We start from the raw sequence: 23,698 nt of genomic DNA on the forward strand, positions 1-23,698 counted from the left end.
GCACCAGTATTATGTATGTTGTTGTTTGTAATCGTTGTATGTTAATGGATTTATTTATTACGAACGTTTTGCAGCCTAGTAGGGTTATTACAGCCGTTAGGCGGCAGCAGAATATGCCCTTACATGACAGGGTTATACCCTATCTGGAGACTGCGGGGTTGTATCATCTTGCTAGGCTAAACAGTCATTGGTTCTGGGTTGATGAGCCTCTGCTTAGCGCATTTATTGAGCGTTGGCGTCCGGAGACCCACACGTTCCACATGCCGTTTGGTGAGTGCACCATTACTCTTCAGGATGTTGCGTATCAACTGGGTTTGCCGATTGATGGTGCACCCGTTAGTGGGTGCTTGACTGAGTTTGAGAATCTGATGGAACACGGTAGACCAGCATGGGTGTGGTTCCGGGAGTTGTTCGGGGAGTTGCCTCCGCAGAGTAAAGTGAAGCAGATGACAGTGTGCTACACCTGGTTCCACGAGAGGTTCCGTGTTCTCCCTGCAGATGCTACTGATGAGACAGTTCGTGTATACGCACGGGCTTATATCCTGATGCTCTTGTCGTCTCAGCTGTTTGCGGACAAGAATGCAAACAGGGTACACCTTCGCTGGTTGCCTTATTTGGCATCATTGGATGAGTTGGGCAGATATAGCTGGAGATCCGCTGCACTAGCCTGGTTGTATAGGTGTCTTTGTCGTGGTACAAACAGGAACGTCGTTAACTTGGCTGGGCCGCTACACCTACTACAGTCTTGGATTTTCTGGAGGTTTCCCACTCTGAGGCCCACTGGTTTTGACCGGTTTGGTTTTCGCTTGCTTCTAGGTATGGTTTAAAAATATGCGTTCATAAATTGTAAAAATTGCAACTGTGTTATGGTTTGTTTTGACATCATGTAAATTTAAATTGTAGGTGGGCGGAGTTTGTTCCGAGGAACGATGCAGGGGCACAGCGATTAGTTTCCGCACGCCTTGCACTTGATCGGTTGCTTGTCCACGACGTGAGTGACTTATTTATTACTGATGGTAGATCTAGTTTTTCTTACATTGCACTGCCTCATGAACGTCTTACTGTGTTCTATGCAGTTTGTGTGGGAGCCTTACTCTTCTGCTGATGTTACTGCTGTTATTCATCCGGAGATACTAGTTGATCAGCACCGACGGCTGTGGACGGCCGTCACTAGCCTCATATATTTTGCTGCGATAGAGTGGCATCAGGTGGATAGGGTTCTACCCCAGTTCGGCGGTGTTCAGCCTCTCCCAGATGTAGCTCTGAACATAGATTGGCTACATGCGAAGGATGGTAGGGGTGGGGACCGGTGGTTTCCTTCATATTATCGGGAGTGGCACCAGTATTGGGAGAACCGGCATCAGTCGGTCATATGGGTCGATCGTGTCCTCGACCCTGGTCCATCATCAGATTACCTCGAGTGGTGGTGCCGTGTGGCGCACAGGTTCCTATCCCCAGATGTAGCATTTCAGGATCCGAGGCCGATTGTGTTGACTGAGGAGGCTCGTCACAGAGGGTCGTCCCAGGCACCTCCTAGAGTTCATGTTTATGACAGACCGGATAACAGACGAGTTGATAGGCGTCGTCGTATTGGGACCCGGACCACGGATCGCGAGTGGAGGGAGTTTGCCGACCGATTGGAGCAGGACGTTCCTGGAGCTGAGGCTGGGGATCCAGTGGACTACCGTGTTCCTCGACGTAGAGGCAGACGGCCACCTGCGCGGCCTGACCGTCGAGGTGGGCCTGATGGAGGACCATCCGAGCAGGGGGGCGGCACTGGTCACGTCGCCGCTGAGGATGTAGTTGGATCAGCATCAGCCATGGATCAGCCGACGTTCGACGTGGGTTCTAGCTCACAGATGTTTGCGAACGTGAGCCCATTTGGTTATGCCGAGTTTACGACCGCAACTGTTGGGGTGGACATTGCTGATCCCGTTACTGAGTCCGAGTTTTACCGAGACATAGCTGACATGCTTAGGGATGATGATCAGACCCATTATAGGCCACAGATGCCTGAGGAGGATGCCCAGTTTCGTGGGCAGCAGCCAGGCAGTGACGATGTTCAGGCTCAGTTGGCAGTTGACCTGAACGAGCCAGCAGTTTCGCCGTCCGACCCATGGTTTGCTTTAGGAGGTACACCTGCCTCCGCTTTCAGCGCGGCTCCCGCACACCCCACAGCACCAGCGCCAGATCAGCGACCTAGGCGGGTTAGACGTCCTACTTTGTGTGGCACCGGAGGGCACTTGCTTGGCCAGTTCGATGACGATGACAGTGACACCATTGAGGATTCTGATTAGTTATGCTATATCTTCCTGTCCAGTACTTTGTTTCTTTGTTTATGTATTCATCATGGTAGTTACGTTATGTGTTGATCATGTTAGTTACGTTATGTATTGATCTTGGTAGCTACGTTATGTATTCAGCATCCTAATTACTTTATGTAATGTGCATTATTGTTAGTGTTTATGTATTTCAGACTTACTGTTAAATAATATTTATCTTTTGACTATGTAGCATGGTTCTGAGAACCGGACCGGACCGGCCGGTTCAACCAGAAAAACCGGGAACCGGTCAGTTAACCGGTCCGGGTAAGCTCAAAAACCGGCCAACAAAAAACCGGTAAAAAACCGGTCGAACCGGTCGGTTAACCGCTAAACCGGTCAAACCGGCCGGTTTTTTAACGGTTTTTTAACGGTTTTTTATTAAATTAATATATTTAAAATTATTTTTAGGTTTTTTAATAATTTTATTTAATATTTAATTAAATCGGTTGAACCCCGGTGGAACCATTAAACCATTGAACCAGTAACCTCACCGGTTCATTGACCGGTCCGGTTCTCGCAACCTTGCTATGTAGAGAGTGCCTGATTCAGAGTGTTTCATGTATTCATGTATGGTTTATATTATAATGCACATTGTGAGAATGATCTCTTCTGATGCTTCAATCACCCACATATATATAGATCTTCACCACCTTATTTAAGTCCACATAAACCGTGGTGACTCCCCACGGTTTATGAACACCCTTCTTCCAACGTAAACCGTGGTGACCTCCCACGGTTTACATGCAAAATAATTTCTTCCTTATCCGTGGTGACCTCCCACGGTTTATGTTTGTTGTGAAACCGTGGTGGGTTGCCACGGTTTACATAATATTCATTTTTGCACAAAATTGTAACAACAAACAGATTTGCACATTTACGTAAATAATTCTCCCACTTTATTTATTTATGTAAATTGCCCAAATAATTATTATGTTAAGAAATTTATAAAATTATTCTCAAAATTAAAGTTTAATTCAAAAATAGTGAGTAATAATTATTTTACACTTTTTTTAAGTAAAATAATTATACATTGGTACAGAATTTAAAATAAAATTAAAATATTTATATTAAAATCTTATTTTTTTCAAAGACTTCTCCATAAACAACATTGATAGTTAAATTTATAGACATTCCTACGTGATTCATAAGTAAAACTTTTAAATATCTCTTACTCTTAACTCTTGAAAGTGCCACATATAGTTGGCCATGTGTAAAAACTGGTTTGGGCAAGTACAATCTAACATGAGATAAAGTTTGTCCCTGAGACTTATTAATTATCATGGCAAACGATACTATTATGAAAAACTGTCTTCGTTGGAATCTAACTGGGACGGTTTCATTTGTTGGTACCATATTCATTTTTGGAGTCAAAGCAATATGACCAACATTGTTATCCGTTAAGACTTCACATTCTATGACATGATTTCCAAGCTTCCTAACTTGTAGCCATGTACCATTACAAATACCACTGGATTAGTCAATATTCCTCAGTAACATCACCGGATCACCAACCTTGAGTATTAATTTATATGGAGGCAAACCAGAGCAATTTATGCTATTCAGTAATTCAAGATCTAAATTTTGTGCAGACATCCGATTTTTATCCCTAGTGTATGTTCCCGTGTCCTACACGGGATAATACATAAAATTATATAAAATTTTTATTAAAATTTAAATAAAAAATATACATAGTAATTATTATTATAAATATTTTACAACTTAAAATTATTAAAAATAATTAATATTTATTTTAATCAATTTAAATTTATTGAATGGTCATTTCATTTGCCCGCTTAAGCAAGTATTTGGAGTTCGAATCTCGCCTTGTGTATCACAATCCATTAGTTAGCGACAGACCCTTAATAAATAGAACATCAATATGTGGTGGATTAATTCTCGACTTGCCAAGTTAAAAAATCTGTAGAAAAAATTGTATTTGTCTTTAAAATAGATTAATTTTTCATTAATAGAAATACTTATGAATTTTTGTCTTTGTTGAAATTTTCTTGGGACAATTTTATTTATTACTATCGTATTCATTCTTGAAATCAAAACAATATGATCAACATTGTTACTTGTTAAAACTTCACATTTTATGAAATAATTTTTAAATTTTCAAATTCATAAACTTATGTCATTACAAAAGTTATTAGATCGATTAATATTTTTTGGAAATATGGTGTATCGAAACACCATCGTTGAGTATTAGTTAGTGTGAAAAGAAACCGATAACAACTTTTGTTATTCAATATAATTTATTCTATTGAAAAATAAATTAATATTTTCTAAACTTGTAAATACATTTTCTTCTAATTTCTTACACCATTTTATTTGCCAATATTTACTATTAAAAAATAACAAATGACCATACTATCTTACAATATATATGATGTACAAAGTAATTTCTTATCTTAAAATTAATTTTGGTTAGTGAGATAAAATGTAAAATATTTTTTTATTTTCTTACTCAAATTTAAATTTAAATTTAGAATTGATTAACACTCATCATTTTTTTAATTTCAATAAAAATAAATTGGTTAGATGCAAAATATTCATCATTTAATAATTTCAATCATTTAAATTTTAATTACCAAAAATTAGATTAAAAATTAATTATAAACTTAATAATCGATTATATATATATATATATATATATATATATATATATATATATATATATATATTAGTACGTAAATAATAATATCCAATGTATTGATTATTTATTTTTTTGACAGAATTAATATATAATTTATTGAGGATTGATTTATTATCCAATTTTTTTTATAAATTTTGTAATATGTGAAAATAGTAATCTTATTTTTTATTATTATTTAATAAATTCTTCTTAATTTTTTAATTATGTAATTAACTTAATTAATAATCTTTATTATTGCTTTTATACTAAAAAAATATCAATTTATACTATTTATATATTTTTTACTACTAATAAATAAATAAATATTTGCACTATTATACTTATTGTGCTAGATGATAACTTAAGTTATTTATTTTGTATATTAAATTTATTAAATATTAAGATGAAAAATTAAAATTGTTCAATAAATTATATAAATAGTCATTACAGAAAAGAAAAAAAATTATATATCATATATAATAATTCTTGATATATATAGTGTCATGTATATATTAAAATTCTCTATTTTAATTATGTGAGTGATTATTGTTATTTTCACTTTTTTGTTACATTAGAAAATAATATTTAAAACTAAAAAAGAGATAATTAATTTTTTTAATTTGAATTAAAAAATGTCTTGTAAATATATCTAACTTTTATATATACTAAGTGTTATAATATTAAATAGTATGGTATTTGCTATAACAATGACTCAAAATATTAATTTAAGATATATTTGAACCTGGTAAGACCTCAATGCAAGCAAGATCAACTAAAATATATTGTTAGGGTCCCAAATTTGACTTGAGTTCGTTACCTTAAAGACCCAATGCAGATGAAGTCCATGCGTTTCCTCTTAAATCGGCTCAAATTGGATCTCCGTTGCTAGTTAGATATGGTAATGAGAACTCAGGGGAGCGTGAGAAACCCACTTTTCATCCTTCATTCCTATTTAAAAAAAAATGTCTCTGTTCTTTCTCCGTCATTGTAAGTTCCTATTTAATTACTCCTAAGAGAACGTAGATCTCTTCGGGTATCTATTAATATTCTTTGAAAATTTTTTAAAAAATTAACACAAAAAGACATAATATAATAAATCATAAAATAATCAATTCAATATAATTCAACACAATTTATAACATATTCGTTATGAAAAATAACATTTAAAAAGGAGAAAACATAAAAAAATCCAACATAATAACATAACATAATTTTTTAGGACGATACTGAGCGACATAGTGACGGACTTGATGAGAGGTAGAGAAAGTGAGTTAGAGAGAGAGAGGATCAAGGCTGAGAATGAGTCTGGAAGAAAAAGGAAAAATTCAAATTGGAGGCAGAAATTATGGTTACTAAATTCAAGAAATAGATTTACATATATATAATAAATAGGATAAATTAATAATTTTATATTCGCGTATATTTAATAAGTTTCATGAGGCGGGTACTTATGTCCGTGCCCCTATTAGGAGTGGCAAATGGGAAAGTCCGCCCTGTCTTGCCAAAAGCTCGCCCCGCCTAGTAAAACGGTTCTGAATTTTTCCCCTGCCTACCTAATGGTAGGCTAGCGGGATCTCCTTTTTTTTATAAACCATTAAATATTAAACAATATATATAATTTCACAACAATTTCAATAAATTTATAATTTCTAAAAATATAAAAAAATTATAATTTTTAAATTCACGCACATTAACGTCTTTATAATTATAAATATGTAATAAATATACTTATAAATCAATTTTTTTGAAACAAAATAATAAAACCAGCATTGTCCAAAGCAAAAAAATATTATCCAAAATATATAATTAAACATCTTCAAGTTTATAATCAATCAAACATAAACATAATCCAAAATATAACTTAAAACTCCTTCAATTATCATCTTCATCCTCTTGTAGATCAATAACATTATAAAAATTTGTAAAAAAATGTCTCTACCAAAATAAAAACTTGGCCCAGCGGGAAAGCCTGCCCCGTCCCGTCGAAGTCCGCCAAATCCCGTGGATTAGGCGGTGCAGGGTAGGCGGGATTTTTAAGTTTGGTGGTCATAAATTTTCAGCCAAACTCGCATTTTTTGGCGGGTTATGCAACCAGCTCGACAGGTTTCGACCCGTTTGCCACTCCTACTCCCCATCCATTTTCGCATGGCAGGTCGTGAGGATTTCGGGAGTCCCCATCTAGCTCCAAAACGCGAGTAATTCCTGCAAATACCCGTTTCGGCTGTTTTTGTGATCATCCTTATTGCTAGCATTCATTGGTTCATGACGTGGAGCTATTCTAGCCACTCAATAAATTCTCAGATAATCAAAGTCTAGGTTATATCATTTTATAAAATTACATGTATCCTTATTAATAATATTAATAAAAGATAAATGGATAAACACTAAACTATTGTTTGGATATAAGATAAAAAAATAAGAGGAAAGAAAATGAAAAGAAAAGTATATTTTTTGTGTGTGTTGTTTAGATGAAAAAAATGAATGAAAAGAAAATAGAGGAAAAAATTTCTTTTGCTTGAATGGAAGGAAAAGTAAGAAGAGAAAAAATCATAATAGAGAAAAATTATATTAATGTTTTTTATATTATATATAAATTATAATTCAAATGGTAACTCTGTATTTTTATCCATGTTTGCACTTTTGAATCAGTTTTTTTCGCAACTTTGAAGAAAAAAAATTTACGTGAGCTCCATATACACTTTTATGTTTTTCATTCAATTTCTTTGTTGAACCAAATAATGAAAAATTAATTTTTCCATCTATTTTCTTCTCCAGCATGTTATTCCTCTACAAATTCTTCTAATCTAAACAATGCATAAATATGTCATCTATTCTATTATATATAACAATAACTAATATCACATATTAGGCTAATTTATGTTGATAAACCAAAGTCACCCTAAAATTACCTGAATCCCCTAAACCCAATAACGTTATCTAATTGTCTCCATTTACATTTCCATATAAATCGAATATAATGAATTCGAATTAGGATAATAAGTAGTAAATCTAATTTATATTTAATAATTTACTCTAACTTATGGTAAAAATGTAAAATTTGATGCAAAAAAAAATAAAATAAAATGACATACATTTTTTACTAACGAACAAAAATATATTTTTTATTTTTTATATACGTATCTATCTTTTTAAGTTATACATTTTGATTTATATAAATTAATGATAATTAAATGTACAAAAAAATACTAATTAATAAAAAAATAAAATTTAAGATAAACATGTCCTGAACAAATTGAAATAAAATAAAGACTTTTAATTATGATCATTAATTATAATTACATATATTTACTTCAAGATTTATACTTCAAAACACACTTATTAATATTTGTATTTTTATTTTTTAATTTTATACTATCACAAACATTAGTTACTCTCCAATAATGACAATACTTTTAAAAAAATAAACATAACTAAATGATTTTAAAATTATAATAATTTTTAATATAACAAAAAAATATACAATTACCTAAAATATAATATTTATGTAGTAACTGAAATTTAATTGTCAATATAAAGTAATATATAATATCATTTCGTAATCAAATAAGTGTTTAATCAAAGAATTTAATATTTATATAATAATATGACAAAATAAATTAAAATTTGAGTTTAATCATAGCAAGCGTTCAAGTTTAAATTTTTATAAATTAATTTATTTGTGTTAAAGTGAATTGCGTAATAAAAAATTCATAAAAATTTCATATATTGAAGTAGACAACAATTTATTTATAAATACAAAAAGTGTATTGAATAAGTAAGAAATTATTTTATTTTAATTTGGTCCATAATTCACATGATTCGAATTTAGTTCAATATATAATTTGATTTGATTTGATTTAATAATTAGTTGAAAATATCTCAGTTGCCTATTTTATTCATAGATTTATTATTTTAATGACTAATAAATTAATCAAATTAATTAATTAGTACACACAATAAATTTGGATTAATAAATTAAAAGAAATAAATTAAAAATACTAACAAAATATTAAAATAAATAAATTAAAAAATACTACCAAATCAAATTGATATAAATTATAATAAATTATATAATATTTAAATATTTAATCAAATTAATTAGTTGATATAGTTAATTTATCGTAATAACTTATAGTTAATGGGTTAAAAGAAATAAATAAAAAAACATTCTTAGAAACATGCTATGTCAGCTTTATCATTAAGTACAAAAATCCAATTTTTATATAATAGAATAGATAAATTTAAATGTATAATATTATTCTTATTAAAATTATCTAATTATATTTATACAACTTAAACTTTTAGAGAAAATTATGAATGACATCTTATTGGTCAAAAAACTTATTAATGACTCTAGAGTCTAAATAATTTGATGTGAATTTCTTTTTATTTTTTACATTAACTTTAGATTAAAAAAATTAATTCTGACATATAATTGAAAACTTAAAATGCAATTAATAAAATTTTTTTATCTATAATTATTAATGAGATGTAATCTAGATATAATGAGAAATAAATCATATAAATAGAGATTTTGCATAATAGATAGAGTTAAATTCAAGGATAACGATGTTTTTTAATTAATTTTTTTAATTTATTCAATTACAATAATAATAATAATAATAATAATAATAATAATAATAATATATTTGTCTAACTTAATTTAACTTTTTCGTACACAATTTTTAATCTATTTTATATTCATTTACATTAAAAAAAAAGGAAAGAAATAAATGATATACAATCTTTAACACGGTACTCTTTTAGGTATTTAGAAATCTAGAACAAAAAAAAAGCCTTGAAAAACTAAATAGCCACCTAACTTTTCTTGCCCTCAATTCTGTGACCTTACTCCCAAAAACCCAGAAGAATAAAATATTGCTTGACTTGCTTTCAAATGCAGTAGAGAAGAACATGCAACTTCCATCTCGTCGCCGTTATTCTACCTGCCCAGTCACTACCATTGTTGTGTCTATTCCGCCACCGTATGCGTTGCTATGCGTCATCCAATTTAATGAATTTAATTAGAATAAACAATAAATTATTTATTTTATTTTAGACTTCATAAATGAAAAAATCAATTCACTGATACAATGAATTACAATTAACGTAGTCTAATTAATTAAGTAATATAAATTATAATAAATTATATTAATATTTAAATATCCAATTAAATCAATTAGTTGATATAATTAAGTAATTGTAATAAATTGTATTGAATGAGTTAAAATAACTAAATCGGAAAACACTCTGTGGAGCATGCTATGTCAACTCCATCGTTAAGTGTAGAAACTTAATTTTTATATAATAGAATAGATAAATAAAATAAATAAGTAAGTAAGTATTTGCACTATTATACTTCTTGTTCTACATAATGACTTAAGATATTTGTTTTGTATGTTAAATAATATAAATAATATTTTGTATCTTATATTCATTAAATATTGATATTAAGAGGAGAAAATTATGTAATAAATTTTATAAATAGTAATTATAAAAATAAATAATTATTTATTATAAAGATGTCAAAAAGAATCTAATATAAAGATGTGAATTGTAAAAATAGAGGGATACATATATAAAGAAGAATAGCATGCATGCATAAACGTTTTTTAACTATATCATAATTTGCTGTAACTATACAATGAATTCAACGGCAGTGCTCCAAAAGTTTGCATCGGTGCACCTCGAGCACATGACTTGATTTCTTAAGCCGCAAGTATGCCGAGCACATTGTCATCCAATTCCATCAGCAACGATAAGGCTTAAATTGAGATATTTTTGAGTTATAAACAAACAATCAACGAAATATTATTCATCTATACTTTTTCATTTATCCGTAAAAGAAATTTTACATAAAAAAAAAGAAGAAAAGAAGAGTTGAAATAGCAAGAGCGATAAAAATGATGATTCTTATCATTTTGTTTGGTTGTCTATATAGAAGACCAGAAAATTATAATTATCTAATAAAATTAATTTGTATTTATTGCATTTAATTTGAATAAGCAAGAAATAATCATATTTTAGTTTAGTATTTAATTCACATGATTTGAATTTGACTCAATACATATAATTTAATTTGATTTAATTATTAGTTAAAAATATCTCATTTGCTTATTTTATTTATAGATTTATTATTTTAATTATTAATAATTTAATCAAATCAATTAATTAATATACATAATTTATACCTAATTTGATTTAATAAATTAAAAAATACTACCAGAATATAAAAAAAATTAGGAAATACTATTAAAATAAATTGATATAAATTATAATAATTATGTAATATTTAAATATCTAATCAAATCAATTAGTTGATATAATTAATCTCATAATAGATTATATTAATGAGTTAAAAGAAATAAATCGAAAAACACTCTCCGAAGCATGTTACGTCAACTCCACCATTAAGTGTAGAAATTCGATTTTTATATAATAGAATAGACGTTAATTCATATATAGTATATAAACAAATTTAATTAGAATAAATAACAATTTATTTATTTTATTTTAGACTTTATAAATGAAAAGATTAATTCACTAATATAACGAATTATAATTAATGTAGTATAATTAATTAAGTAATATAAATTATAATAAATTATATTAAGAAAAGAAATATTTAAATATCTAATCAAATCAATTAGTTGATATAATTAAGTCAGTGTAATAAATTGTATTGAATGAGTTAAAACAATTAAATCGAGAAACACTCTCCGAAGCATGCCACGTCAGCTTCATCATTAAATGCAGACATCCGATTTTTATATAATAGAATAGATTTATTTTAATTTTTTGTAATAGTAGTCTTCACTAAACGCAAGTCAAATTGTCATGTAATAAGATTTCATTTAAAATTTTACTTTTTTAATATGTTAAAATGACACTCTCCTCTTATCTATTTTATAAATATATATATATATTTTTTAATTTTTAAAAAATCTCTTTTTTAATCAATTTTAAAATTTTTGTGTTAACTAATATTAACTTTATCTATTTTTTAAGAAAAAAATTATTTTAAAAAAAAACCATTAACAAATTTTTTTATAATTTAATTTTGCTTATCAAAATATCCTTTAATAAATTATTCTTTTATTGATTAAATTATATTTAAAAAAAATTAATAATTATATTATTTTTTTTAAAATAACATTCAATAATTTTACCAAAATTTTCGTTAACAATTTTTTTATATTTTATTATTAATTTTTTTATATCTATATATATTATTTTAATATTAAATAAAAAATTTTAGTAAGATTATTTTTCAATATCAATATATATTAATTGTTATACATATTACCAGTGATAAAATTTTTTTATTTAATGTTAAAATAATATATATTGGTATAAAAAAATTAATAATAAATGTAAAAATAAATATTAACAAAAATTTTAGTAAAATCACAATTTAATAATTAAAATATTATTGAAGGATAAGTATCTTAAAAAAAATAATTTAATTATTAACTTTTTGAAAATATTGTGATAAAAATATAATTTAATCAATAAAAGAATAATTTATTAAAAGGTATTTTGATAAGCAAAATTTAATGATAAAAAATAATTTATTTTTTTTAGAAAATAGATAAAGTTAACTTTAATTAATACAAAAAAATTAAAATGGATTAAAGAAATTTTTTTTTTAAAAGTTAAAAAAGAAGAAAATGTACATTTATAAAATAGAAGAGAAGAGAGTGTCATTTTAGCATCCCATAAGAGAGGAGAATGAAATTTTCTCTTTATTTTATGTCTATGAGACTACATTTGATTTTAATAGTAAGTGATATATATATATATATATATATATATATATATTGACACAAAAATTAATATCTTTATATTCTGTCTAACAATAAATTAAATACAAACAAATTATAAAAAAATATTTTTATCTTTATTTTCTTTCTCACACTATTTCCACCTTCACGATCTACCACAATTATTTTTTTCTACCACCATTTCTTCAAAAGTTTCAACCAAAACGAAAAACTACAATAACAATATCAATATAAAAAAAACAATTAAAAAAATATTGGCACCATGTCTGTTAATACGAGCTCAAACAGATCAGACAGAGCAGGAAGGACTATGAAGCCATGGCAGTTGGTTCTACAAAGAAGATGAAGAGCATAAAGGAGAAGTTAGTCAGAATTTTGGAAATTCTTGTGTTAAATATTGGAGGATTGAAATTGTTAATATAAAATATTCATAAGGATAATTTCAAAAAAAAAAAAATAATTTATATCTTTTTCTTTGTGTGTCCGTCTCTCAATTTAGAGAGCATGTTAATTGTTAAAGACACTTATTCCAGACATAATTTTGTATTTTCGTGTGGATTTTCTTATTGTCTTGTGCTAAGTTGCTAACAAAACAAATGCCCATCCAAAAGACAATAAACATAATAGCATATGTTTATCATTTATTTGCTAAGATAGATTTTTAAAACACTCAAATATACATATAAATACATGCATTTAAATACAAATATTTATTACAGTTTTATCCTTATAAAATTTTTAAAGTTCCATTATGTTACATTGTAATTCACATACACCCAAGCCAAGAATTCTAAAGGAATCATAGATACTATAAAATATCACTCCATAAATATTAAATAATTTGCACTCCATTTTTAATTTTTCTTGGTCAAGGTACTTTGCATCGTCAACCAAAAATTTCAGCCTAACAACACTACACATGGGCCTAGGTCCATTACATATGCATGGCCCCTAATTTGAATTACCCCTCAAGATAATCCTTTATCCATCACACTTTAGATTAGTAATGCAGATTTGAGGATTGTACCCAAAAAAAAAAAAAAAAAAAAAAAAAAAAAAGAAGAAGAAGAAGAAAGAATTGAGGACTTTATTTTAAGACCAAATACATAAAATTTGTAGTAAATTTTGTTTAATATTTTGTTCACTCAAAAAATGATAACAATGTAATATAAACATGACACAAGTCGTTTATGTATTCTATTTTTGTATTAAAAAAATAATCACTAACCACAATATCAAAATATTTGTTAAATATATCTTATTGTTAAATTTTAAAATCAAAATTCTAATTTTTTTAAATAATATTAAAAAGGTGATTTATTTTATAATAAAAAATAATTAATATTAACTAATTAAAATTAATCTGTTAATTATTCTATTTTTAAATGTTCAGATATTATATTTCATTATTTCTTATAAATTGGTAACATTTACAAAAAAAAACCATAAATCAATAAAAAAGATTGAAATTGGTAAGGGTAGGGTAAGGTATGGTATGGTATAATGTAGTTGATCAGCTCAAAGAGGTAGTTCTCCTACCCCAACTGTATTCAATTAATATATAACATGCATTCAACCGCAATTTCTAACATCTCCACTCCATCACCACACCAATTAACAACTTTCATTTATTCTTCTTCCTTTCACCTTAAAATTACTTATTATTATTATCATTATAAAAATTCCAATTTTTCAAACCCCATTTTCCTCACTCTTTTTTTGTGTGTGTGTGTAACTAGCTAACACACAAAACACACACACTCTCTCTCTTCCCAAATCCAGGTGACACTCTCTTCTCGCCATTGATTTTGCATGCCTCTCTTCTTCGTGAATTTTCACTGAGGAAACTCTTCTTAAGTGTCTTAAATTTATTTCCTTTTTTTATTTTTTGGGCACATAACACTGCTAAATTCTGTTAGTTAGTTGCGTTCTTTGGAATCATCGAATTCTTTCTTCGTTGAAGTTCGAATCTTTTTGCTAGTTCCTGCAACCCCATTTTACTTTTTCTCAAGAAAAGCTACGAATTTTTTCCATTTCCTGCTTCAAAATTGTATGATTTTGAAATTCGGAACTTTCGTGTGATCTCGATTTTTTGGATCTTAAATATAATCCTTCGATTTTGTTGCTGACAGTGTTTATTGAAGTCGGTTTGTCTCGGTTTCAAGGATGAAGGTCGCTTTGGTTTCTCGGAGCGGAAGAGAGATTGTGAAAGGTGGCATTGAGCTCAATGATTCTGTATGTCTCTATTCTCTTCTTCTTCCTATTGTTTTTTTCTTTTTAATTATTATTTTTAGTTCACTGGTAGTTTTGATTTATGATTTTGATATCCCTAATTTTTCATAAACCAAACTTCCCAATTTTGTGCATCTTTGTTAATTGAGAGCTTTGTCTTCGAGAGTTATAATTTATGGTTTATTCCATTGTTTCTTTGACACAGGCTACTGTAGCAGATCTTCAACGTGAAATTCACAAACGAAGTGAGTGAGTTTGTGCTTTTCTTCACTATTTTTTGTGTATAATTTTTATTTTAGAGATAATATAATATCACAGTTATTTATCTGGGCTAGATTCTTGAAAATGTCTGATAGGTATTACTAGATATACTGTAAGCTTCTCCATTATGACCTTATTGGTTTATGCAAAAATTTCTGTGCTTACTATTTAGTGTTTAATAAGGTATTCATTTGTTGAAATTCCTTTGATCTTTTTTCACACTGTAAAATGAACTTGAAATTTTAGTACCACTTATTAGATTCACAAGTCTTTCTTCAGTAGTTTCTTACATGAATCTAGTCTTTTGCTATATTGTTGAACTTGAAACTTTTGGAAACTTTCGGCTAATGAAATTCAACCTAAATCTTGTTGAGTAGGTGAACTAGAAGAATTGTTTTTCATAATATTAATTCACTACACTTGAAATGATAAAATGCTTATATAGGCAGCATTGAGTTTTATAGATCATTAACATGATTGTAAATTTCACTTTAACAGCTAAGAAGTATCCTGAAAGGCAGCGCTTGACACTTCCGGTCCCAGCAGGATCAAGGGAAAGGCCCGTTGTCCTTAATTCCAAGAAGAGTCTAAAAGAATATACAGATGGAAATTCAGGAGCCTTAACTGTAGTATTCAAGGACTTAGGCCCTCAAGTTTCTTACCGCACACTCTTTTTCTTTGAGTACCTGGGACCTTTGCTTCTCTATCCAGTCTTCTATTATTTCCCTGTCTACCAATTTTTCGGGTACAAAGGTGAACGTGTCATCCACCCTGTGCAGACATATGCCTTGTACTATTGGTGTTTCCACTATGCCAAACGTATTTTCGAGACATTTTTCATCCATCGCTTCAGCCATGCTACTTCTCCTCTTTCCAATGTGTTCCGCAACTGCGCATATTACTGGACCTTTGGGTCTTACATTGCTTACTATGTGAACCATCCAAATTATACCCCAGTAAGCGACCTCCAAATGAAGATTGGGTTTGGGTTTGGCATAGTGATGCAAATTTCGAATTTCTATTGCCACATTATACTTAGGAGTCTTCGCAAACCTGAGGGGGACGGTGGATACCAAATCCCTCGCGGATTTCTCTTCAATATTGTTACCTGTGCAAATTATACCACAGAAATCTATCAGTGGTTGGGTTTCAACATTGCAACACAAACTGTTGCAGGTTATATTTTTCTTCTTGTTGCTACTTTGATCATGTCCAACTGGGCTTTTGCAAAGCACAGGCGTTTGAGGAAGGTATGTTTCGTTTCCCTCTCTAGTTTGCAGTTATTTAACTATATTTAAGTAAATAAAAAACAATTATAAGTTTGCTAACTGTCAGATTTTAGAGTTTTGAAAGATTTGATTGCAATATGATGTTAAACATGTTGATTGAAATCTGCGACTTATAAGAGTCTTATCTGTTCTTGGCTATCTGAATTTAGTTCTTTTATTGCTATTGTTTGTGGTGGATCAAATGTGATATAAACGATTAGCTTATGGTACCCTTTTAGAAAATTTTAATTGATGAATGTTTCATTGTTGGTGTTTGCAGTTATTCGATGGAAAGGAAGGCCGACCCAAGTATCCTCGTCGATGGATAATATTGCCGCCATTCCTGTAGACAAGTTACCACTTGCTGGTAGGATTCAGAGACTTAGAATTGTAGTATGATGAAGTTTTTAGTGAATCCTTGAGAAATTGTCTTTCAATTCTTAGAATGTTTTAGACTATAAATTTTATTCCCAAAAAAACATTGATGTTAGTACGTTGCAGAAAAATCTGCAATATCATTTTAAGATTATACTATTGGGAATAACCGTTCCTTTAGAATATGCATCTTGTGTTGAACAATTTGATGTTTGTGTTTTGTTTTGGGGTTGGTTTGTTACTTTTAATCTTTACTTGGTCCAATGTTATTATGTTGGAGACTCATATGCAAAGTTGTTAAATTGAGAACTGTTAGATGATTTGATAGGCTAAATTGTTATCTAACAATTTTCAATTAGCAACTTCATGTGAAAATAACTATATGTGAATTTTCACCTGTTATTATTCATCAGTTTGGAAAATGATGGGCTAATATTCCACGTCTTACACCCCACGGAGACTTAAAATCTACCACACCATGTAGTGTTGTTACTTATTTTTGTGCTTGTTATTTGTTGCTTGAAAAAGTTCTCCAGCTTACCAGCTATTCATTAAAGGCATTTTATTAAGGAGTGTCATACTTTTTATTATTTAAATGAATTTTTACTCTTCATTTATTATGTATTATATTAAAGATTCAGATTTAAAAAGGTAATTTGCTAATTAAGTTAATTTTTTTAGTAAAATTATATAAAACATATACGTTTAAAATTTATTCATTTATTTGTTACTTCTAATCACAGATCATTTTCTAAGATGCGTTACATTTTTTTTATTTTCTGAAGTGCATTAACATTTGTTCCAATTCTCTTTATTTTATACTATAATTCATCAAAATATTGAGTTTTTACTTGTTATTGCTCTTCTCCGAACCTTTGACCAGGTTTATGTGCAATTAGAGTTTTAAACATATTGCTGGTTAACTAGGATAATATAAAGCCACTAACCTTTACATAAATTCCATTAACCTTTTGAAAGTGCAGATACGGATACACAGTGCTACTTGGATTGTTGTATCTACATTAGTTATGTTGTAAGGGTTTCTCAAAATCATATTTAACAGAATCCAAAAGTCCAAGTATAATGCCTTAATCTTATGGGATATGGCAGACATTTTATCATGTTAGTAACCTTTAGCCATGGATTTTATGCGACTAATAGCTTGTTTTCCAGTCATTATCGAGGATTTAAAACATTTTGATTCTCATATATATATGGAAATGATCCAATACACATGAAATTCGTTCTTATTTATGTTCTCGAATATATTTATCACGTCTTCAACTTTTCTTCTAACTTAATTTGATAAGGAACAATAAACTTCCAATACCTATTACTAATTTGTGGCTGCCACAAGCCTACAACCCACTTTTAAACATCATAAAAAAATTATAAAATAAAATAAACAAAAAACTGTAAAAAAAAAAACGCACTAGTTCACAAGGGAAGGAAGAACAATAAGATGCAAAATTAACTACCATCCCAATCCTCCAGCGTATAAAATGAGTAAATGTCGTAACGACAAAATTCTTGAAAATTGTTACCATCAAATCCCACTCTGATGATGATCCCATATACCGCATTACAATTTCATATCATTTGTAGATCCAAAAAATAAGGCATGCTTCTAGCAGTATCAACTAGCAGATATAAATATGCACTGGCCTTCCATGTATTAGACAAACATACAAATGAACTAAGATAAAAGCCAACCCATTATACCACATTTCTCATCATCTTCGCATTCCTCGTCCACGGCCACGGCCGCGGAAGGCACCTCCACGACCTCTACCGCCCATAGCACTTGCGGCAGCATCTCCTTGTGCACTCTCAGACTACACATGTTGAGCAGACGAGACATTCAAAACCAAACACATAAATTTCTCCTACTGATATACCGTGAAATTATAAATATATTCACTTTACTATTTTTTACATGGCTCGAATCATGAACATGAAATGGACTATGAAGTGATTTTAATTGCAATCAACAGAACTAGTGATGAATTGATAATAGCTATCAAAGGAATTGACTGGCAGTGACACTAATTATTATAATGGGAAGTTAGGTATATCAAAAATCCAAGTCCAAGGCAGTATGCAAATTACTAGCTGCTTAAAGAGCATGTGTTTCGAGCTTTTTGAAACTAATGGTGGAGAGGAAATAAGTCGATAGGAGAATAGTGTCATCAATGGTTCTATCGAAATATAGTACATGAAATAATAATTAAAAAGATGGAGAAATATAATTGTAGAACTAGTCAGAAATTCACCTTGGGGTTTTTAACTGTTTCATCCACACTTAGTATTAAGCATGCGGCTTCTGTAGCAGCATTTATAGCATTAATCTGCAAAATTGTTGATTAGATTACACAACACTGACATCAAACATTAAAATAAGAGTACAAAGTCAGGCAGATACCTTGACAATTGCAGGCTCCCAGACAAAGTTAGTAAATGAGTTAGCAATTCCACCAGTGCTTATATCCACTCCATATGGTGCTCCCTCACCTGTAACAATCAGGAAACGATAACATTAGCCAAGATTGTTTATTATGCAAATGATCTTAATTATCCATGAGTATCAAACAAGCAAAATTTTAGCACAACACAAGCATCATGCATAAAAGAAATTGTGTTTTAAGACATTGCAGAAAAGCATGCATATTGGAGGAATGGCAACCAACCAGATGGAAGTGCATGTTTCTGTCTTAGTTTGTTCAGCACATCAGTCGCATCAAACCCAGCATTGTCACATAATTGTCTGGGTATAACCTGAAAATTACACCATAACTCTAAGCATCAAAATTAAAAAAAATATAATATAAAATAAGAAGGGAAAACCAGGGGCGGGGGGAGGGGAAAAACGAAAACCTTCATGGCTCACTTCTTACACTACATAATCTAGCATGCCTATTACAATATGTATTTATTGACGCAACTTCAAGATAAGGTCATTCTAACGTGAATTCAACTGCCAGACTACTTGAATTGATAATGCTTTCTTCCCAGCTTCCAATATTTAGTACAGAAATTAAAGTCTCAGATGCAATGAGTACTTCTAAAAGACTTGGAATAAAGAATAATACTAACATAGAAAAAGTTAGGATAGTCACAACATTTAAAAAAATGCAAAAGAGGATCCTTTTGTTCACACCCCAAATATAATAGCAAGGCATAATCTTCAGCGAAAATACTAATTCATTTTGAACATGACAATGCTGGAACTTAAAAATTATTACAGACAACTTTTCGTACCACTGAAGTTTGACTGAAAAAAAATATACATAATAAAGAAAAGTAGTACTCATTGATTTGCATCGTTTTACAACTTAAGACATTAAACAAAGAAGCTTTTGTTGGAAAGTTATCAAAGCACCCATTACTCAGCATTGAATGACATAATAGAATAATAACATAACACATAATACACCACAACCATAGCCATCATACTCAAATTCCAGAGACACTTACCTCTAGAGCTTTTGCATATGAGTTAATGAAAAGCTGAGACTTTCCTGCTATTGTCCGTGCATGTTGCCTCAGGTATCGACTTATCTCCATCTGTCAACATGAACCACATATTTACATCCACATCAATCAATTCATAATTCATCAAGATATCAAACTTATAAATTTTGGACACGTACATCTATAGCACCTCCACCAGCAACTACAGTTGAGTTTTTCAAAGCCCTACGAACAATCATGATTGCATCATGCAAACTTCGCTCTGCTTCCTCTATGAACTGTAAGAGAATCAATTATAAATCCAAGAAATGATAGATCTATATAGAAGGACATATAGACAGGCACTGCACAACCACTAACCCACCTGATCAGCTCCTCCACGAAGAACTATGGTGGCTGTTTGTCCAGATGGACATCCATTGAATATGTTGAACCTTTCATTTCCAACCTGCTTCTCCTCAAAAACCTCACAAGTTCCAAGTACCTTCATGCAAACAAATCACAAGAATTTCAGCAAATAATATAATACAAAACACACAAACCATGATCAATCCCAAAAAATAATTCACAACCTCATCAATGATGTTATTGACAGATGTTTGTACAGTTCCACCAGTTGCAGCAGCAACCCTTTTTAAATCTTCTTCTGCTACACGACCAGCACAGAAAATGTCTCGATCTGCAAAATACTGTTAAAATAGGACAAATAATAAATGTCTCTGGAAGTTGTTACGAAAGCAAGTAAAAAAGAAGCATGCAACATAAGTTGCAATTTGGAAAGGTTTAATGATTTCTGTGTGCCTGAAAGGACAAAGAATATGGAATAAAGTATGATAAGATTTGACCAAGATTGGAGAATTAAAAACCTGTGTAGCAAGATCACCAATAGCCAATCGTGAAAGAACTACTTTTGCACCACTGTTGACACATTTATCCAATTTGTCATAAATAATATTCCATTCGGCGTCAACAATTGATTGATATTGTGATGGATCAGATAATCTGTAAAGAAAACGAGAAATAGAGGGAAATCCATTTAAGCAATTAATCTTTCAATAGAATCTCAGCAGTATCAATAAATAAAAGACCAGATAAAATTTCAAATATGGCCACCTGATTTCAGCATTTTCTTTCTCCGATTTTAGCTCCAATTCAACGTTTAGCAGTAGTATCTTTGGATTGAGAAACTTCTTTGGCTGTTGCTCAAACCCAGCATATGAAAATGTCTTTTTGAAGGCAACACCATTTACTAGAAATGAGTCCCGCATGTTACCACCGGGAACCTGTAAATTAAACACCAAATTGATTTCCAAAGCACAACCCCAGAACAACACCATATCTGCAACACAATGGTGCCAAAACAATCAATGCACATACCTTCTTGATTCCAATCATGTTCAATCTGTCATCATTTCCAATTGCAATAACAGCATCCACAACCATCGATGCAAAGAATTCTTTCTCTCCACCAATAAGTTTCGAAGAGAGCGTGGTAGAAGCACACTTTGCAAGCAAGCTTTTCTTCTCTTCCAAACTTTTACCCTCTATGCTAACCGCCAGCTCTTTAATCTTCTCAATCGCCTACACCAACAATCAATCAGAAATGAGAATCTCACACAAGGCCACAAATCAAGACACAATCTCAACTACAGAAGAACCAAATTTCAATACCAATGTGCATGCAGTCCTATAGCTCCTAATCAAATTCTGAGAGTGAACACCATCTTCGATGAAGGGCTTGGCCTCCTTCAAAAACTCAGCAGCAAGCAAAACCACAGTGGTGGTTCCATCACCAACCTGCAAATTAACAACAATGGTGGCCATTAAGTTATAACTGTTACTAATTGACTAGCAAGTTAGTTGGTTTCCTCCTTCCATCATCATTTCTAAATTAGTTAGTTTACTAATATTCTAGCATTTCTAAACCCGAAATGGAAAGAACCATTCAATCATTCTCCATTCTCCAATTACATTAACAATGACACACATCAGAAGCAAAAACAATTAAAAAAAATGCAGGTCCAGAAGATGGATCTGAGCCGAGGTGAGTGAGTGAGTTGAGAGTGATGTACCTCGGAGTCCTGTGACTTGGCGATGTCGACGAGGATCTTGGCGGCAGGGTGGACGATCTCAAGAAGCTTCATGATGGTGGCGCCGTCGTTGGAGATGGTGACGGATCCCTTGTCGTCGTGAATGAGCTTGTCCATGCCGCGTGGGCCGAGGGTGGACCTGACGACGTCGGCGACGGCGGTGCAGGCGTTGATGTTGCTGACTAGCTGAGCCTTCCCCTGAGACGTGTCTGTACCTTCCTTCAGCAGTATGATCTGCGGTTGCTGCAAAAAAAAGAGAGAGAGAACACACCACACATTTTCTTCAATCTAACTGCACTTTCACAGAGAAACATAAACAGAGAGAGAGAAAACATACCAGCATAGCTGCCATGGTTGAGAGAGAGAGAGAGAGAGAGAGAGAGAGAGAGAGAGAGCTAGGGTTTAAGTTGGAAGTTAAACGAGAGTAGGAGGGTGAAGTTTCTGGTTGGTTCGTTCTGTTGGACAGGGAAAGTGAGTGTGAGTAAGTCACTAGTGACGCTGAGTCCGATTCACAGTCACCTTTTGGGCCTTTCACCCTCACAGCCCGTTTATATTTTTGTTTCCGCCCCACAAGGCTTAGTATTCACCTTGCTTTCAGAACCAAAAAAATATATATATCTATATATTCACCTTGTTATGTTAATCACCAGTCTAAATAAACATGCAGTATGTCACCAAAAAAAATAAAAATAAACATGCAGTATAGAGCATAGACTAGAGTCCCAAAAAGGAGAAAGATATAGACGTATAGTATACAGAATATAAAGGAAACAAATGAAAAAATATTTAGTTTGGTTCCTAAAGATATATTCGAGTCTCAATTTAGTCTTTGAAGTTTTAATTGTTTCAATTTAATCCCTAAATTTTTCAATTGACTCTGTGATGGAAATGACTGCAAAGACTAAATTGATTTAAATTTGAAAAGTTTATGGACTAAATTGAGACTCGGATGTAACTTCAGAGATCAAATTGGTATTGTTTCGAAACAAATTTTAAAAATAAGATATGCTCCCTCGTAACATATTATATTATATAAAAATTTTCGATCAATTCAATAGATGCAAAGTTAACATTCACGACAAAAACCCAAACAAAAGCCAAACTCTTTTCCAAAGGTAATAACTAATTTCTTACAGGTTAAACCCTATAAGTTCTTGGGGTGTATATTTGGTTAGAAGATAAAAAGAAAAGCAAATTTTATTTAAATAAATTTCACGAAAATTATATGAATCTATAATACTTGAGAGGAATAGCAACA

General features: G+C 30.7%; 2 protein-coding genes across 2 annotated transcripts; one reads left to right on the plus strand and one right to left on the minus strand.

The window, feature by feature from the left end:
* Positions 1 to 14,343: 14,343 nt before the first annotated feature.
* Positions 14,344 to 17,127, plus strand: LOC130940268 (very-long-chain enoyl-CoA reductase). Its single transcript, XM_057868371.1, has 5 exons — positions 14,344 to 14,525; positions 14,876 to 14,978; positions 15,181 to 15,220; positions 15,735 to 16,486; positions 16,785 to 17,127. Exons 2-5 carry the CDS (start codon positions 14,910 to 14,912, stop codon positions 16,851 to 16,853), a joined length of 930 nt encoding a protein of 309 aa, XP_057724354.1. The 5' UTR covers positions 14,344 to 14,525; positions 14,876 to 14,909; the 3' UTR covers positions 16,854 to 17,127.
* A 1,196-nt stretch (positions 17,128 to 18,323) lies between these two features.
* On the minus strand, positions 18,324 to 22,906 carry LOC130942015 (T-complex protein 1 subunit eta). The gene is made up of 14 exons (XM_057870681.1): positions 22,778 to 22,906; positions 22,423 to 22,683; positions 22,022 to 22,147; positions 21,728 to 21,931; positions 21,464 to 21,633; positions 21,217 to 21,352; positions 20,923 to 21,039; positions 20,715 to 20,834; positions 20,530 to 20,628; positions 20,354 to 20,443; positions 19,567 to 19,654; positions 19,302 to 19,390; positions 19,153 to 19,227; positions 18,324 to 18,714 (listed from the first exon to the last, which is right to left on the minus strand). Exons 1-14 carry the CDS (start codon positions 22,790 to 22,792, stop codon positions 18,613 to 18,615), a joined length of 1,692 nt encoding a protein of 563 aa, XP_057726664.1. The 5' UTR covers positions 22,793 to 22,906; the 3' UTR covers positions 18,324 to 18,612.
* Positions 22,907 to 23,698: the final 792 nt, after the last annotated feature.

Source organism: Arachis stenosperma, chromosome 7 (assembly GCF_014773155.1).
Source record: "Arachis stenosperma cultivar V10309 chromosome 7, arast.V10309.gnm1.PFL2, whole genome shotgun sequence".
NCBI lineage: Eukaryota > Viridiplantae > Streptophyta > Magnoliopsida > Fabales > Fabaceae > Arachis > Arachis stenosperma.

Coding starts and splice junctions, on each gene's coding strand:
- LOC130940268 (XM_057868371.1), top strand. CDS start 14,910: ATGAAGGTCGCTTTGGTTTCTCGGAGCGGAAGAGAGATTGTGAAAGGT. Junction 14,979..15,180: donor GCATTGAGCTCAATGATTCT/GTATGTCTCTAT, acceptor TCTTTGACACAG/GCTACTGTAGCAGATCTTCA. Junction 15,221..15,734: donor ACGTGAAATTCACAAACGAA/GTGAGTGAGTTT, acceptor TCACTTTAACAG/CTAAGAAGTATCCTGAAAGG.
- LOC130942015 (XM_057870681.1), bottom strand. Junction 20,835..20,922: donor TCAATAACATCATTGATGAG/GTTGTGAATTAT, acceptor GTTTGCATGAAG/GTACTTGGAACTTGTGAGGT. Junction 20,444..20,529: donor CTGGTGGAGGTGCTATAGAT/GTACGTGTCCAA, acceptor TCATGTTGACAG/ATGGAGATAAGTCGATACCT.